Source organism: Lygodium microphyllum, chromosome 1 (genome assembly GCF_053477565.2).
Source record: "Lygodium microphyllum isolate KBCC chromosome 1, Lygodium_microphyllum_v1.1.10, whole genome shotgun sequence".
Lineage (NCBI taxonomy): Eukaryota > Viridiplantae > Streptophyta > Polypodiopsida > Schizaeales > Lygodiaceae > Lygodium > Lygodium microphyllum.
The window spans coordinates 5,197,558-5,216,428 of record NC_141135.1 but is presented as its reverse complement, the minus strand read 5'-3'; the positions used below and the strand labels follow the sequence as shown (position 1 = coordinate 5,216,428).

At 36.7% G+C, this 18,871-nt stretch overlaps 1 protein-coding gene across 3 annotated transcripts; it reads left to right on the top strand.

The window, feature by feature from the left end:
- The first annotated feature begins 9,440 nt into the window (after positions 1-9,440).
- LOC148040804 (uncharacterized) lies at positions 9,441-16,334 on the top strand. 3 transcript variants are annotated; one of them, XM_087686909.1, is made up of 11 exons: positions 9,441-9,569; positions 9,664-9,982; positions 10,179-10,247; positions 10,456-10,507; positions 10,727-10,830; positions 11,036-11,101; positions 11,415-11,510; positions 11,706-11,846; positions 12,169-12,312; positions 15,692-15,778; positions 15,900-16,334. In XM_087686909.1, exons 2-11 carry the CDS (start codon positions 9,794-9,796, stop codon positions 16,014-16,016), a joined length of 1,065 nt encoding a protein of 354 aa, XP_087543035.1. In that variant the 5' UTR covers positions 9,441-9,569; positions 9,664-9,793; the 3' UTR covers positions 16,017-16,334. The 3 variants fall into 3 exon arrangements, with proteins under 3 accessions (XP_087543035.1, XP_087543038.1, XP_087543046.1); XM_087686912.1 differs by having other exon boundaries at positions 11,706-11,831; positions 15,900-16,332; XM_087686920.1 differs by lacking the exon at positions 11,706-11,846.
- The last annotated feature ends 2,537 nt before the right edge of the window (positions 16,335-18,871 follow it).

Below are 18,871 nucleotides of genomic sequence, written 5' to 3'. Positions count from 1 at the left end.
CCAATGAGAACCTACCCACACGTAGGTTGCAAATGGGCAACACCATTCGTTGAAGGAATCATGTGATGTCCATCCTGAAGCAATCAAGGCGGAATAGAATGCATCGAACTATGGCGGTAACTGGGATAACAATGTTACCACCATGTCTTCAGAAGTGATCACCTGCCCCACATTCTGCACTTACATCTAGAGCTACCTCAACTTGTTGAGGTGCTCTCGTATTGAAGATGACTTGTTCAAACTTAAAGTCCGCATCTAAACCTCCAACAAAACCCTCTTCATGAGGATCATCCAATTGTACATTTGGTCCAACTCCAGCCATATCTCCCTAGCCACCATCAAGTGCTCTATGTGGGCAATCATGTCTATAGTACATGACAAAAAGAGAAAGGAACGGATACGGGAATTAGGCTTATCCCATATGAGAGAGTCTAGGGGGAATTGAACCCCGACACTAGCCATATGCAGCTATCACTACGAGACTCCCTGCCCGCCCTCCCTTGTTCGTAAGAATACAATGAAAAAAAAAACACCACATAATGAAATATTAAGAGTTGGATACATTACCAAGTGTTAGAAATAATAAGTATCCCTCGAAACTGGTTGATTCGTAGGTTTTTTGGCTAATGCTAGTAATCCTCGTCGTTATCTCTGAGATTGATCCTCAATAGAATCTCATCTTCATTATCCTTGTTAACTTCTTCAATCTCCTCTATTGTTAAACCTATATTGATGCTCATTCCCGCTGCAATCTTGACATCCATTATTTCCTCCTCTTTGGTGCCTGTAGTGTCAGAGTGCGCATCGTTGTCATTCTCAATGTCAACAAGTTCATCATGATCAGAAAGAAGAGCTCTATGATTGTCCTATGTTGATGCATTTTGATCGAAAGGAGAAATCGATTCATCTCGATCATCAACCACTATGTCAGCACTATCAAATAACCATCGACCATCAACCACTATGTCAACACTATCAAATAACCATCGACCTCTATGTCAGCACTATCAAATAACCATCAACCTCTATGTCAGCACTATCAAATAACCATCAACCATCAACCACTATGTCAGCACTATCACAAATAACCATCGACCTCTAGGCTAGACATGCACAACTTGCCACCATGGATGAGCATCTGCATTCTTATAGAAGAACGCATGTTCAACATGAGATGGAAAAATATATGGATCCTTTGAAGCCCGTATCAACTTGGAGGAATCGATGGACCGAAATCCGGAGGGCTCTTGTCTCATTGTGGCATTACTAACTTTGTACTTTGCTTGAAACCAATCCACCTTCAAAACTAGCTATTAAAAAGCATGAATTGAACCTTTAGAATTGTGTATAAATTCAAGAATTCTATATGTCATGATTACGCAATTCAAGAGAGTGTTTTTATTTACCTACTTGAAGATATGATATGATACTTCATAAATTCCTACTATGGTTCCCATGTAGCCAAGTTCAATGTCGACAAGATTTGTGTCTCTTGAACTTGCACGTGATACTTGCTCTTACGCTCCGCTCCCCAAGACATAAGCTTAGCTAATTTCGGAATCTGAAACATATGTTCTATATGTGGAGCCAAGCGAAAATGCCTTAATACCTTTCTAGGAACCTTACCTTCACCTTCTTTTTAATGAGACATTCAACATTGTGGGCATGTCACATCATCCTTGTATTGACCTCTATACATGAAGTCGTTGGGGCATGCATGCATAGATTTATAGTAAAGTCCAAGACTATTTAACTACATCATGTGATGCAAGAAGGGCGTTGCTTGAAGGTAGGAACTTCTCATAGAGTAGCATGTAAGTCAATTACATAAGCTATCAAGCATAGAAAATAATAAAAAGCATAATCACACAACGATGAACTGGAATTTGCTTAAAAAAGTATGTCACATACTTCAATAGCACTGTAACAGATACATTACTCCATCCAAATCGATTTTGAAGATTGAGAATAAGTAATCTTGCACTTAGATGTGTCATTTGGCTTCCTGTATAGATATGCTTTAGAGCTTCTTCTCGAATATATTTATCGTTGTCAAGAATATCACTCACACCCTCATTTTGATACCAATCATCAACAAAATTAGTCATGTCATTGTCATCGTCAAAGATGCCATCACATGGATCAAACTCCTTGGAATATTGTTCTAGTCTTGCATACATGTTAGGATCACTCCTACGTAGGATCCTCATGCACTCTACTAACATACATGATGTGCCATGTGAAGGTTGATTTATGACATCATCAATGTCGTGATCTGGATGCTACATATTTGAAGGCAAAGAAGACATGCATCAATGATATGCTTTGACCATAAAAGGAGAGAGAGACACACATGCAAGCACACACAATTCAATGGTTGCAAATTTAAGAATAATTATAACCATTCTTTATTGTACATATATAAAAGCTTTCAAAGATCACCCAAAAATATTATAACATTACGAGATTTTAGTACAGAAGTCCAAAATTGTAGTACAAGGTTCTAGAAAAGTATATAATCTGTATACACTAGAGTTCCTAATCCTCATCTATAAAGGGTGCTCATGGAGGCCTATGCCAACCATAGTTAACTAACAATTCATCGCAAGCATGCAATGATGTAATAGCATTCACAACTATATATCTTGGTACATCTCTACCCATATGTCCTGGTTCATGACTATTTTCAATCTCTACAAATGTGTCTCGGCTACTATTAATCAAACCTGCTATGTTTCCTTGAGAGTAAGGTATCCCATCAATATAGAGTCTTTGCCCCTCTGCATGTGGATGTCTCTCTCAGAAAAAGAGGCTACATTGAGACACAACCCATAAGTACTCATGCTTTGAATGTAGCGAGCAAGTTTATGCCATGGTCCCCACCCATATATAGGTCCACCAAAAGACATAAGAGTGACCTCTCATTGAGGGGGCACACGTAAATCATGTGCAATAAATGGGCCTCGTCTTGCTCCATTGATAGTGGATGGAACAATCATGTACCAATTGCCCAGAAGCTAAAAACCTCTCTATCTGATGGAAGTGATCCCCTTTGCAATCCTTCGTAATCTCTACAATCATACATCTGTACTAGAGTACGCAAACAAGTAGGCAATGGATTATCTCTAGCCATCTCAACATCTAGACCAAGGGCAAGAGGTCGTGGAGAAACCTCAAACTACAAATGACCCCAATGGACGGTTCATGTCGTGTGCGAGGAACATGTGCCCCACCAATATTGTAGTCGTCCCCCTCGTCAAGCAAGGGTCCCTACATATATAACATAGTTTACATCACATATATAATTCAATGCTCATTACAAAAACTAATAATGAAACTAAGAAAGATCAAACACGTACCATAGGTTCATGTCGCTCCTCAAGTGTTGGCGCTCGATCATAAATACCGTACTACATCTGATGTGAATGGCACTCTCGTTGTGGCCTTTGATACATGCCTCAACAACAATCACACCAACATATCACATGCTCCTCATAGTAAAAAGCATCATATGTAGGCTCATGTGCAGCATTGGAACTCTATCCACCCCAGTCATCATCGATAGTAGGAGGTGGTGGTATACCCTCTCACCTGTCTGAATTTGCTTATCACGAATCACAAAAATATGAGACATTTATTGAAGGATCAATTACTGTATGGTAGAGACAAAAAAAGGAAGGCCGATATGTGCATGGAGACATGGCAGCACTTTTGCAGGGAGAGACGCCTACGGATCAGCTTTCCTCAGTAGAGGGTATGTGCAATAAATAGCTTACATTTGACATGACCTATATTGTATGCACACATTTGTACATATTTATTAATGATATGCATTGACATCTGTTTGTCTATTTTGTATAAGGGAGGAATGATATTACTATACTTAGACATGCAAGCTTTGTATATACACATTTGTAGATACTTCTTGATGGTATACATTGACCTTTGTTGGTTCTGTATTTGAATTTGTTTATAATTATGAAATAGTTATTTAGTTTGTTGGTAAGTTAATAAGTATATATTTGAATTTGTTTATTGTTGAGACTAGTATATATCCAATAGTTATTTATTTGTTGGTAAGTTAACAAGTATATTTCCTACATTAACAACTTTGTGGTTTTCCGTGTTAGGTTGTAACATCAACAAGTACGTGGCTTCCATGTTTTCCACCAACATACTAGATTCAATGCTATGCGTCAACTCGTTCGAAAGTACCTCATACCCAAGTATCAAGGTAGAGCATTAAGTCAGTAATTGAGTCTGCTTATTATAATTTTGATTGTTGTATAGCCCGTTGAGAAGATGGGTGTCTAGGAGATATTATGGGCTACCAAAAAGATGGGTATCTAGGAGATAAAAAGGTTATGCCTCATGATTAGAACATAGAATACTATTCAAAAGATTAATGTTTTTTATAACCTTTAATTGCACATGTACTAATGAGCAAGCACCCTCAACGAGCACGCACACCATTACATTGGGGAAACCATTACATGTTAGAAATCTCTAGGTTAGAGGCAAGATGGATGGGTGAGAGAGGGTTGTGTAGGTCAAAATCGACTATAAGTTAGGGTCTCAATATGTCTCATCATGCATGGCCATTTTACCTCAACACCCAACCATGCGAACTCACAATCAAAGGGTACCTTTAGTCAACTTAGGGATGATGTCCTAACCTAAGCTTATCAATATCCTGACTTAAGACCCTCCCAAATATCAACATAGGAAATGATCCACCCAATTAAGAGTTCCAAGAACTTTCAAGCACTTTGACTCCCCTCTTATGTTTTCCTTCACCACTTGCAAAGAGTTAAGAAGACCCTAGATGCTTCACATGAATTTACTTCTTTTCTTTTAAGATTCCAAAAGAGAGCCACTTATGCAACCAATGGGGAAAGAAAACTAGATAGTATACTAAATCATATAAACATCAAGCTACAAGGAACCCACTCCATACCAAACAACTAGTTCTAATCTCATATGCACCCAAGAAGGATTACACAAATACCCAATACTTTGGAAAAAACCTCATGGTTCTGCACTATTCTTAACATGTTATTACTTCTTCTTCACTAAGCACCACACTCTCCTTCATAAAAATGCTTGAAGAAATACTAGATGCAACAACATCCCCCTCTCTCTCTTTATATACATATACACGTATTAAGACTTGTGATCATAAAAATCTACTTTTTATCTTATTCAATTATGGTATTTTTTAAATTATCAATAAAACAAACACAAAAACTCATTTTTCATTCGATTTAATACTTTTATTTTATAAATTATCAAGAAAATAGAGAGAGTTTTTTACCATAATCCATATTCATGATCAATTGTGATCAGCCCGAAAATCTTGAAAAGAATCACATATGCATAGACCAGACCGAAGTACACAATGTCCAAAGTGAGTGCAAGGAATTGCCAAAACACACACACACACACACACACACACACACACACACACACACACAGAGTGTGTGTGTGTGTGTGTAAGCACAAGAGGGATTGAGAGAGATATGCAAGACAAAGAAAGAGAGGGAGAGAGGGGGGTATAGTAGAAAATGGTTGGGGAGAAATAGATCATATGAAAACGGATAGCTCGGTTTTGTCTGCGCGGTATCATCATTTAAGTGACAATTTTTCTTTTAAGTATTCATTCGTCGCTTAAGCGACGGCAAACAAATTTTACCTCGCTTAAGCGACTAAAGCCATGTTAAAATTTTTAAGCTGCTTATGCGATGCTTTTTCATCACTAATATCCTCAGGGAAGTTACTATATGTATATCCTCTACATCACCTGCGTTCAATGCCTATTTATAAATATCCTTATTTGTGAATTTTTTTCGAATAAAACATAACCCTTTTCTATTCAATCTATAGATGGCCCTTTTATATTACACCTTTCTATATGTAAAAAATGTACGAAAATGGTATTTTAAAAATACCTTATTTTGAACTCACATGATGCACACATATATTCATGAGTAACTTACCGGAGCTAATATCACTATATGCATCGCATAAACAATGTACGGCAGTGACGAGAAAAGCGACGGCTTTTTACATCACTCATGTGACAACAATCCACCGCTTTATGCCTCGCTATAGGGGGTCATTGTAGTAGTGATATATCCCTTCCAATGATACTTGATATCCTCTCATTTCATTTTCTTCACCTTTTGAGAGCCCTTACAAGATAGCAACATGCTAACCCAATTGTTCATACTAGATATTTTCGGGTCCCATTTTCCATCAACATTTTTGTTAAAAATGGTGCAAGTTTTTATCAAATGAGAAGGACACCTTGTGAAAGCCATGAAAAAAAGAAAGCGTAGCTAATATGTAAAGAAGGTGACTCAGAGATGAAAGGTCAATGAACTCAAAATGAATGTCAATAAGGACAATGAAAATACACTGGGCACCAAGAAGAATATTCAAATGTGTCTCAAAAGTTACGAAAACAACAACATTAACTGCATTTCATTTTTACGTCAAATTCTGTCAACTATTATTAGCTTTATGAGCTTTGGAACTATTAAAATATGTCAAATTTTAGAGACTTTGGCTAAAAAGGAGGAAAAATCCAAGAAATTGTCTCTACTATCTCCAAAGCAAAGGAGACAAGAATATCATATTCTTGCATATGTGGCAAACTCTAGTTGGCCCTTTCTTTAATCTACTGATTAATAAAAGTGTTTTTTTTTTTCCTATTGTGAGTTGGCCAATGCCAATTGATGAGAATGATCATTGAGTGATTGGACGCAATAATGGAAGATTGGATGTTTTTTACTAATGGTTTGAGTGGGCCATCATCAATTGCTAATATGAATCTGACATGCAGAAAAAGAGAGTTTAATATCATATGCTAACATCAATGATTGCACTTGTAGGATAGCTTATTCATGAATGATATGCATCAAAGTTGCAGTTTGAACAAGGAAGTGGCTGGCAACTACATATATCTTAGATTATGCTAGCGGTAGATAGTCAACTGTAGATGATAGTGGATGATGTTGGAAAAGAACATAAGTTATGAACTATTTTCTAGTAGTAGATGCATTGGAAGCTAAGAGAAAAAGTGCCATGAATTGAGAAGCCTGAATCCTATTTCAAGCTTAGGTGGTTTATTTAGAGGAAAGAGAGACTAATACTACCTAAGGGAGGATTATCATCCGATTAGTGAGGCGATATATCAAGAAGATTTCACCCTCATTTCACCCTACTACTACTTAGAAACATCCACTCTTTTCTCATCTTATTTTTCTCTTGCCATGATATATATATGGTCTATGCACTTCTATGATTGTCAATCTATGCTCAAAAGCTATAGCTTCATGAAAATGAGTAGCTAAGGGGATAAGGATCCCTAACATGATCTTATTGCTAGAGTGGATCAAAGATTTATGGGAACAAAGCTTTACATCTATCTGGATTTTATTTCATTATCAAAAAATATGCTTGATGTTTTGATGTGTGTTTGATTAGAGCTAAGTTGAGGGCTAACAACTACAAGTGTTTCATATGAGATTTGTGTTTTGAGTTCATAGGAACTAATAGAGATTGTATTTTGGAGTTTTCTTAGATTTCCTTCTTGTGTTTCATTAGAACTTCTTCTCTCCCTCATCTTTCCTTACTTGCCTTTTAGAGACCCCACACCTTTGTGGCCTACGTCCACATTTTCTTCCAACACCACATGTGGCACCACGAATAGAAGGAATTGCAAATAGCTTTTGTATATGAACCAAGTGGGAAGACAATAAGGTTTTTTTTTAAATCATATTCCTCCCATGAACAAGGAATAGTTTTATGGTTGTAGAAGTCTTCTCATTTAGGAGGCCTAGCTGCGAGCATATAGGGTGAAAGTGTTGTCGAGGCATTCAATGCTATTAGCAATCCTTTCATTTGTATTTGCATAGCAAGTCTATTGTTGATGGTCTATTATAAGATGGGAACAATCCGAGTGGTGGTGCATGTTTAGTATGGCATACATGGTGGATAGTACTAGTTGACCTTAGGGGAGAATTTGCTCGAGATGGTCATTCTTGTTGCTTAGGATTGGTCATGGTCATGGGGGCCTCATCATTGGTGCTAGTTGATGGCCACTCCTTAGAAGGAGTCTTGGGGAAGTTACTATATATATATCCTCTACATCATGTATGTTCATGGCTTATTTATAAATATCCTTATCTATGATTTTTTCCTAAATAAAACAAAACTCTTTTCTATTCAATCTGTAAATAACCTTTTTATATTACACATTTGTGTATGTAAAACATATATAAAAATGGTATTGCAAAATACCTTTTTTTGAACCCACGTGATGCACACATATACTCATGAGTAACTTACTCGAGGAAGGAGGTTGCATTTGAGAGCCAGTCGTAGATGAGAATGATTAGAAGATAGCTATGCTAGCACACTGAATTGGCTATGTAACATTCTTCTTGTTGGACTTGGTTGGGTTCATTGAGGAAGTTGTAGTCCTTGGTGATTTGAGTTTTCATTTCATATTCCTTTGATCTTGAGTTTGATCTTGAGTGGTAATAGTTGGTGGTGGTTGGGGCTTTTGCTTCTTTGGCCTAGCTGATCGTGGTGAAGGCATCCTTGAGTTGTTTAACTTCGCGTCATTTGAACTTAGTGCAAGGCTAGGAACATGTTGACCTTGGTCCTACCAAGGGGAAGCACAAAATTGAGAATATCAAAAGATTCATTTTTTGCTTGAGTTTGTCAATGTGCATTAGCTAGAGGGTAGGCCACAGTGGTCATAGTGGGGACATCGCAACCATTTTTGGCATCATTATTTTGGTTGTGCCTACAATGGACACTCTTGAATTTTTTGGTAACCAAATCCATCTATTACCTACCTAGTACCCTTGAGCATAGGTAATAGAATCCAATTTTTTGGTTAGTCTCAAGAACCTATTGTGGCCTTGTACTCCTTTGTCTATTGTACTTTCAACTTCCAAGCCTTGGTCTATGATAAGCAGACTTAGTTGGATATTTTTAATCGACGGGTGAGATTCTAAATTCTTGGATTTGGTCTTAAGGACCCACTCATTCTCCATGGGTTATGATTGGGCCACTTTACCGAGTAGCTCTTGTTTGTTCATTTGCACTTTGCGTATTTTCACTTAGTAAGCCGGTACCCCCCTCACTAGAGGTGTCATAGGTCGAGGACATTGGTTGGAAAATTTGCGTATTGTCTGTCGACCAGCTAAATATTTCGACGCATGCATTTAAAGACTAGTCTCTAGTAACCGTAACGTGGATCATTTTCTAAGGGGTTGACAACGACGGGCTCCGCTGGGCAAGTCTAGACACGTGGTCAAGGCATGCTGACGTGGGTCCGCAAGGAGACACATCCTTTGAGAGGAGGGCCATTTTGCCAAAACAAAATAATTAAGGGGAAGCAACAGATAAAAATGGCAAACACGGCTTTCGATTATTAACGCATTCGATTCGACATCGGGAAGGAAGAATAGGGCGCATCGCGTAATGGGGGTGGCGGCGGCGGTCGGCGTGCAGATCATGCAGGCGGCTCCTCCGCATGGGCGGTTGCTTGATCAGTAAGTTACTGCGGGTCTATCATCATTTCTTGTGTTATTCTACAATTAAATACTGTGCTAGGGTTTATATTTATTTATTCGTTTATTCCTGCAGGGGAAGGAGGTGGGCGAGAGGCAGCAGCAGCAGGAATTAGCTGTTGCGGTTGGTGCTGAGGTTCAGCACGACACGTCAAAGGCAGGCGGGCTCCACTGCGCTAATACTGATTCACAACAATAGTAACAAAATGGGAATGCTCACGAGTGATGGCGACCTCGACGATGAGAAGGCGAAGCAGCCACGTCGGGAAATTGTCAGCCCCAAGCCTCGCTCCGTGCCTAGCTACCTGCAGAAAACCAGCACGAGGGCTCTCCTTCCTCTGAGGCCGCCTCCTTCAAACACCAGAACGCAGCTCCCTTCTATGTTCGGAAAGCAGGTGAGGCAATTCGATTGAGAGAGAGAGAGAGAGAGAGAGAGAGAGAGAGAGAGAGAGAGAGAGAGAGAGAGAATATATACGCAAGACGGCGATTCGATCGAGACCATGCATGACAGGCCGAGATTCCAACAATTCAATTCTGTGGCCAAACAAATCTTCATGCGAATTGATTTAACCGTGTGTGTATCCACAACAGATCCTCTCTCAAAGAACCTCCGGGCCGCGCCTGCGATTCGGGACTGCAGATCGAGCAGCAGTCGAGAAGGTCTCGTCGATCATCCAAACTCCATTGATCCTTTCATACGATTGTTTAATTAGGCTATGACGACGATTATCGGAGGCACGCCAGCCTCTGGTACAGAAGATTGTGCGGCTTCGTTATACGTGGAAGCCAAAACGATGTACTGTTATCAGGTTTTATATCCTATTAACCTATGTGAAATTCCATGCATTCGCTTCTGCTTTTCGCGCAGCAATACTTCAACCAAGAGCTCAACAAATGCAGAAGCGGAATGGAAGGCCCTGGTGTGTAACTGATCAGTTTAACGTGACTCTGCTACTAGTGATCCCCCTTATACGATCCTTCATCGAAATTTGGTTTGGTTCATCCGTTTGGCCCTGACGTTCCTTCTCCTCCTTAACCGCTAGTGGCTATGGAGTGTGTGTAAAACCCCACCCATTGTTATGCCCGTCACATGAAATGAAAAGAACATAACATTGTCATAAGTTTCAATGCCCTTTCAGGCCCAATCTACAATACGAAGGATTCATCCATTGGCAAACAAGTAGCATCAATCAATCAATCTCCAGCCGAATTTGCTTTTGGCGTTTCCCGTAGGTTTTCAATGGTAATCTTCTCATTACTCGTATTTAGTAGCAAGATTCATTCAGCCTCTAACTTCTAAGGACACAAAACTAGCCATAAACATCAAAATTGTAGCACCATTCAAAACCATTCATCGTGTCGTTGTGAAAGATTGCAATGTAACATTTCATACATAGACTTAAAGAGAGAAAGAGATCATGTAACCGTGAATGTTATAACCTATGTAGCTTAGGTATGGGGGTGGAAATCCTGGTCCAGGATCCTATGGTACGGCCTCTACATTTGGTCCCCAGGTGATCTCTCTCTCTCCATGTGTGTGTGTGATATTAATTAGTTGATATTATGATTAGTCTGCTTCTATCTATAAGTATACAAGGGAGATTATTTTTGCATTCATTAAGTGAAAAAAGCTTATGTGGGCATTCCACATCTAAAAAGAAGTTGTTGCATGAAACTTGTGTCCCATGTGCACAACACGTCTGTACTTAGACAAAATGTATTCTTGTGTCTATAGCATCAAAACACAATAATAAGCTAGGTTATTAGAGACTAAGGTCACAACTAGTGCCCTATGAACTTAGATTAGTGATGTTGTCTTTGATTTAGGTATTGTCCTATCAAAAATCACCTTGGATCACAGACTTTGGTCGATCCACCAGAGATCAACAAAATAAAATTTACATGAGTGCAGAATTTGATAAGGTAGGCAACATTAGCTTTATTTTTTAATGCACTCAAACTTTCTATTATGATTATGAGATTAATTGTAATCTTAATTTTTTACATGAGAGCTAATCACTTGATTACTTAAGAGTTAACAAAACATATAACTAAGTTTGAGATTAGTTTTAGTTTCAATGTACAACTTTCAAGCTTAAAGAACATATACGCATGCAGAATAAATATGGTGTCGAATCACCAGGTCCTACAGTGTGTGATGAGACATCCTCAGTAGGAACCCAAGTTGTTGCACCTTTCAAGTCAGCTCCTAGGACACACTTTGGTAATGAAAAGAGATTTAAGGCAAGTTGTCAAAATGTATGAAGTTCTTACAAGCAATTCTTCGATTGTTAGAGAAGTATGAAGTGATGCTTGCAAGTCTAGTCTAGTGTACCTTGAATCTAGTGTACCCTTTATTTATTACTGCATCGTAAAAATGATAATGAAATTAATAAATGTACAATCATGTAGTTTTGAGGGATTGTTCCCCGATTGTCAATGCATGAAAGCAATTATGATGGGCTATTCTTGTAATTATTTGATAGTGTGCATTGTATATCATTACTTTGAGATAGAATAATTGGCTTTTCCTTTTTTGCCTTAAATAATTTGATATGATTTTATGTATTTACTCTTACAGTATCCCTTCATGAGCAACAACACCATTTCTCCTGGAGTAGGGAAATATGAGATTTTGGGGTCTCTTGGCAAGCAGCTTGAATCCAAGAAAAAGAATTTGCCAGCATTCTCTTTTCCCAATTGCAATCGTGATCAGAGAGCAAAGGTAGGCTACAAAACATCAGATCCTCTAATATGTTAAAGTAGAAACATCATCCTATTTTTGTATTTTACCATAAGAAGAATGCACGCTCCATAAGATGGAACTATTGCAATATGGGCATGACCTTAGGATAAATTAGTCAAAACAATTCCTTTCAAGTCTATATATGAGGTATGTATTCACCAATACATAGAAAATGTGTGGAACAATAATATCTCACTCCTTTGAACTTTCTACACAACATCAATCTCAAAGCTTTAAATGAGAGACTTAGATCTAGTATCATTCAACATGTCTGCCACCCAAAAGATAATACCCATCAATTTTTGTGGTTCTAAACAAACATCCTACACAACATTGATCTGAAAGCTTGGACATCATATGCTTAAGTTGAGTATCAATCAATATCTCCACCACCAAAAAATCCATACTCATCAATTTTTGTGGCTTTAAACAAATCCTCATGACCATTAAAAGAAGTTATGGATATCCTACATATGCTTCCATTTGCAACAAAATGAATTCAATCACTTATATGCTTCCATTCACAACATAATAGAAATTTAATGGCTTATAAGCATACACATCATCAATCTCAAAACTTTTAAATGAGAGACTTAGATCTAGTATCATTCAACATGTCCAATACCCAAAAGATAATACCCATCAATTTTTGTGATTCCAAACAAACATCCTACACAACATTGATCTGAAAGCTTGGACATCAGATGCTTAGGTCGAGTATCGATCAATATCTCCACCACCCAAAAAGGCATACCCATCAATTTTTGTAGCTCTAAACAAACCCTCATGACCATTAAAAGAAGTTCTTGATATCCTACATATGCTTCCATTTGCAACAAAATGAATTCAATCACTTATATGCTCCCATTCACAATGCAATAGAAATTTAATGGCTCATAAGCATGATCAAATCCCCAATGGCACATGTTCAAAGTATGTAGTCATATGTTCCTAGTTTTTTAGGTGTATGCTCGATTCCTAAGAGAGCCATGGAGGTTTGGTCAAACTTCCCTAAAGTAACAAATCCAAAAGAAATGAAAGGCTTGATCAAACTTTCCTAAAGTAAGAAGAACTCCAAAAGAATGAAAGATAACTTCACTTGCAATTTTTGCATGTGATGTTTGCAAAGAACTATATAGAAAGAACACAATAAGCAATGTCTCCATATTTGAAACTTGGGATATAATAAAATCCACTATACCAAACCCGTGTACCTACTTGAAAAACAATTTCTCCTTCAAAAAAATAAGGAATGTCTCCATATTTGAAACTTGGGCTATAATAAAATCCACTATAGCAAAACCCATATACTTTCCTGGAAAACAATTGCTCCTCACATTTTTTTGAAGCCCATGCCACAAAGCTTTATAAGAGAGCCATTCAATCCCTTGTCAATCCAAGAATGTCATGAAATTAAGTTTTTTACGCTAGAGTGCATACTATTTTCACTTATAATCGAGTGTTTATCTATGGGTATTTTTTATAATAATTTTCAACAAACTATAATAAATAGGAGAATAAAAACTAGGGAACTAGACCATAGCTTCAAATGATAAGTTTCTTATGTAAATTTATCATCTATGATCATGCCTATCATGACCCCTTGTTTTGTTAGAGTATATTTTTTAAACTATTCCACTTTGTAACCAAAAATACATGCAATTTTAACCTCATTGGACCAAAAATCCCTTTTATTTGGGAGTACAAAAATTTATCTAAGAGATGAGGAGAAATTTCAATTCTATTTATACATTGCATCAAGAAAAAACATATGAGGATGGTATGTTGTTCAAGTAATCTTACAGATAGGGGAGAACATGAAATTAGAAGATGATAGGATGGGACCATAACTCTAGTACTATACTCTATGATCCATTGATACACCTTGATATAACTTCTTTTTTTCGTGCATCAAGTCTTTACTCCCCTCCACTTACTATTTCCTCTTAGCATAGAGATTTCCCTAACTGTTTCTCGAATTCCTCATCCAAATATATATATCCTTATCATGCTTATCATGATTACTTGTTATACTCAAGTATATCCTTAAAAGTATTGCACTTTGTGTCCAACATGTGCAATCTTAAACTTACTGGGAAAACTACATTTTGATTAGGGACTTAGAAATCCTTCCAAGAGATGAGGAGAAAAATCTATTTTATTCCTAGATTTTTTAAAGAAAAAGCATATTAGGAAGTGTTGTTGCTCAAGTAACTCTAGGGATAGGGTAGAACATGGAATTGGAAGGTGATAAAAGGGACCATAATAGTAATACAATATTCTATTGATACACTTTCACTACATAAGTCCAATATTCCATTGATACACTTTCACTACATAAGTCCTTTTTTGTGTGCATCAAGTCTTTACTCCCCTTCATTTACTATTTATACTTGACACAAAGATCCATTTAGGTATTCCATGGATGCCAAATGCAAAAGTAATTCTCCTTTTTGTGCCATGCACATGAAATCCACTCATTTTGTTAGAACCTAGAAAGAAATGACTACACATAAATAGTACCATCAAATTTACCCAAGTGCCTTTTGAAACATCAAAGGGAGAAACCCACATAGGCCTTCTACCAACTATTTGGTTTACTTGATGAACCCTCTAGATATCAAAGTTATTAATCCTATTATATCCAATGAACAACATCCCTTCTCCCATTTGGAGCTTGGTAAAATAGGGCACCTAGATAGTTGGATGACAAGTGGATGATTAAGAGGCTAGAATTTGGATTAACTTCAAGAAATATGTAATGAGAGAAAGAGGGTACTTCATGGCCAAATACTAATAAATTTTTTTGAATAGTGAAAGAAAGAGAGTGGTGCCAAATAATACATTTTTTTCCATATCTTTAGAGGCATGTTCAAAGGCACTCAACAAAGAATCATCAAATTTTTAACTCACATTTATGATCTCTAAGAGCAATGTACTATTTAAAGTAAGTAACAATCATTTTGGCCATGCCTCCATAACATACATAAAGGTAAGGTGCATATATAAGCACAAAAAGAAACCAATTAATAATTGTTTGATTATTTGTGCCTAACCCCTATTCAAACAAAAAAAAGAAAGAAATTGTGTTTAAAGGTTTTTAATTCACATTTATGAGCTATAAGAATAATACACTTTTTCTAGTAAGAAAACAATAACTTTTCTCATGGTCAAACATTTTACTAAAATTCAAGTCTAGATAACTTGCTAAGAAATCTTAGAATTCCTAATGGCGACAAATTAGATTGAAAGCTATTTTCTACACCATGGTAATAAGTAGTAAACAATATTGACAAGTAAAGATTACATCAATCAAGTAGTTCTTGCTAATCCATCTCAATTGTATTATATAAACTAGGTTTTTATATCACACCAACATGATAAATCCCACTATGGAGAAGCATCTCCTGGTCCTGGCGCTCAACATAAAAGCTTTCCTTCTATGGTATCCAAACTATAGCTTCTTTGATCTACTTAAAGCTTTTTCTTTATTTACAGGTAAAAAATGATGCATCTTCATAGTAATGAATGAATGGCTTCTAATGATGCAACATGAGAAATTTCAGGGTGAGCCCCAAATAGACTCAAGGAAGACTTCTTGCAATGCTCTTCGATTTTCTTCTGCTCCTCGATTCAAAGACTATTACTCAGATAACCCAGGTCCTGGAAATTATAATTGTTAGACATATTGTAACAATATCTTCCAAGGTTAAAAATGGATCAACTATTTATGCTTCTAAGGTAGAAATACTTGTTTGGCTTTAACATAAGCCAAAAGGCAAGTTCTTGATCCAATGAAACAATGATACTCTTGAGGTGCTCATAAAGAAAGAGAGATTCTAAAAGAGAAAAAAGGTAGTAAAATTAGCAGAAATATTATCAAACAAAGGAAAAAGTGATGCTTCATTTTGAAAACTTTAAAGAAAATATTATGTTAAGAGGCCGAAAGATATTCACTACCAAATAATTGGATCTTATAGGCATTTGAAATAAATGTCTTACTATGATAACCATAAATGAAATTTCTTGAATTTTCCAGTTGTGTACCATAATCTTACTTCATGTGCACTAATGTCAAACTAAGTAAATTATATTGGATAAGTGCATGGTCAATGTTGTAGGTACCTTGTAATAAATAAGAGAAAATTTCTCCTTGTAGGATATGGACTATACCTTTAGATAGAGATTGTTGGATTTCTCAAGTGTTGTTAAATTATTGTTAACATATTTCTACACTTGGAGTAAAATGAAGCATAACATATTAAGTAGGGCAATCCAAAAAAGGAAAAACTAAAACAAAGATTAAAAGATTTAATAGCAGTTTGTTGCGTAGAAGATGGCCGCAAAAAGTTTAACTAAAGTTGAGAAGTTGGAAATAGCAACAAGACACTAAAGCAAGATCCAAAAGTTTATTAAATAATTTTTGAAGATATCTAAAGGTCTAGCATTATTATAAATAATATATCTTTCCATTTGTAAAAGCTTCATGACTATCGCCCAATGTTTTGCAAATTAAAATACTTATGTTACCCAAACAATGAATAGTGTAAAATTCAACTATTTGAATAAGTCACATGCAAATGGCAAAAGTATACATGTCAAATCTAATGTCTTGCAAGTTTCTGTGCACTAAAATATATCACATTCTAGTCCAAGGGCAAACTACAAATCCATTTGGTAAGCATTGAACATTGAAAGTGGACACGCAAGAGGGACGAGAGGGGTAAGGGTGCCAATCCAAATGTAGTATATAAAAACAAAGAAGATCTCATTCTTGTGTGTGCAAACTTCATAGATCTTATTATTATCTTCTTCTTCTTCTCCCAACTCCATGGCTTATATCAGAAGTTGTGTGTGTGTGTGTGTGTGTGTGTGTGCACGCGTGTGCGCAAGAAAGAGAATCTTCCATTTTTTCCTAATCTCATTGATCTATTTTACCTATTCTCACTTTGACTCATTGGTCATGGGGCCATGGTTGAGGAGATATGATAACAGTAAGGAGAGCAAGGGGAGAAAATGGGAGAATGTGGACCCATTGAGAGTTGAGAGAAAGCAAGAGTGGTATGCTCATCACAAAGAAGGACCTTAAGCTTATTACTTGTTATTGTTCTTCTTCTATTTGTTGCTTGTGGATAAGAGAGAGTGGATGAGAAAAAGTGACAGTAGCTGATAGCTTCTAAAATAAAGTAGTTTTAAAGGTGACACATATATCTAAGTTATAGAGAGTAAGATGCTTAAAAGGATAAACATTCTAGCATGGTCTCAAGATTGATGTGTAAATCTAACTAGTTGAAGTGGGGACTCTTAAATTTACTTGATGTTGTGATATTATTATTATGTTATTTTTTAAAAAAATGTCTATGATTTTACTTCATTGTTTAGGAAGCACAAAGTCGATATGGATCAAAACTTCTTATTTTGGAGGATTTAACACATCTAATTTACATTCATCTACATTTTTGTCTCCAAATAAGAGATTGAGTTAGAATCGAGCTCTCTTTATTTGATGGATAATGTAGTGAGAGAATTACTAATAATACCTTGTCACACTAACATAGGTATAAAAGATGTGAGACATGTAATTTTTTATATCTTTTATTACCATAATATGGTTATTGTCTCGCATCTCACCTGCTTGTACTCAACTTTTATGGATTCTCTCTCTTATTTCCTATCTTTCTGGTATTTCTCTCTCATCATTACTCATTCCTTCTCCTATTCACTACAAGATATAGGCCTTATACTGACGTTAAAAGCGACGAAAATGTATTAAAAAAAAATTACCCCCGTCGTCGTAAAAAGCATCGTTATTGGCGACACCATAGAACAGTCGGTATCAGCGTCGATGCAAATAATGACGCTAATACTGACACTTTGCGACGCTAATAACGATGCCAACAACGACATGTGCAGTAAATTTGCGACGCCAATAGCGACGGTAACAGGGGAAAAAATTTTGTGGTAGGGCAGTAGCACTGTGTGCTTTATTTGGGCCATACAATATAGTTTCTTCACTGTGTACAATGCTCGTGTAAACAAAAACAAAGTATAATGAAATCATAACACTGATATATGAAATAATTACATGATTGCATAAAGAAAGTGACTGGTACAATCATGACAAGATATCACTACTACATAGAAAATGTCTACATAGATCAAGCGACCAAAAAAGAAAGGTGTGTGAGCTCCAGGGATCCAAGGGCGAGCTACCTATTCTCGCCATCCGAAAGCTCGTCTCGCTGCAAAAGAGCATCGAACGGACTCTACAAAAAAAGAAACAACAACACATCAATCCAACATACAATAATGTATTCTAATTAAACATGGTAACTACGGACAAGAAAGATGAGTGACTTACAAGGCCGCCGCATCTATACAATCGGTCGATCAATGCAGTGAGACCGTGCCTCTCTGCATATCGAGTCTCAAGGCCGGTCGGATCCCGATTTGCAATGGAGTGCTGCAAAGAAAACAAAATACTAGCTGTTAGAAACATGATTGTCAGTACAAATGATATTGCAAAAAAATAAGCAAG

What these genes read in the sequence shown, in the direction of transcription:
- LOC148040804 (XM_087686909.1), top strand. Translation starts at nt 9,794, where the DNA reads ATGGGAATGCTCACGAGTGATGGCGACCTCGACGATGAGAAGGCGAAG. An exon ending in CCTCTACATTTGGTCCCCAG is followed by an intron (nt 11,102 to 11,414) that starts GTGATCTCTCTC and finishes TCTTTGATTTAG; the next exon opens with GTATTGTCCTATCAAAAATC. An exon ending in ATCGTGATCAGAGAGCAAAG is followed by an intron (nt 12,313 to 15,691) that starts GTAGGCTACAAA and finishes TATATAAACTAG; the next exon opens with GTTTTTATATCACACCAACA.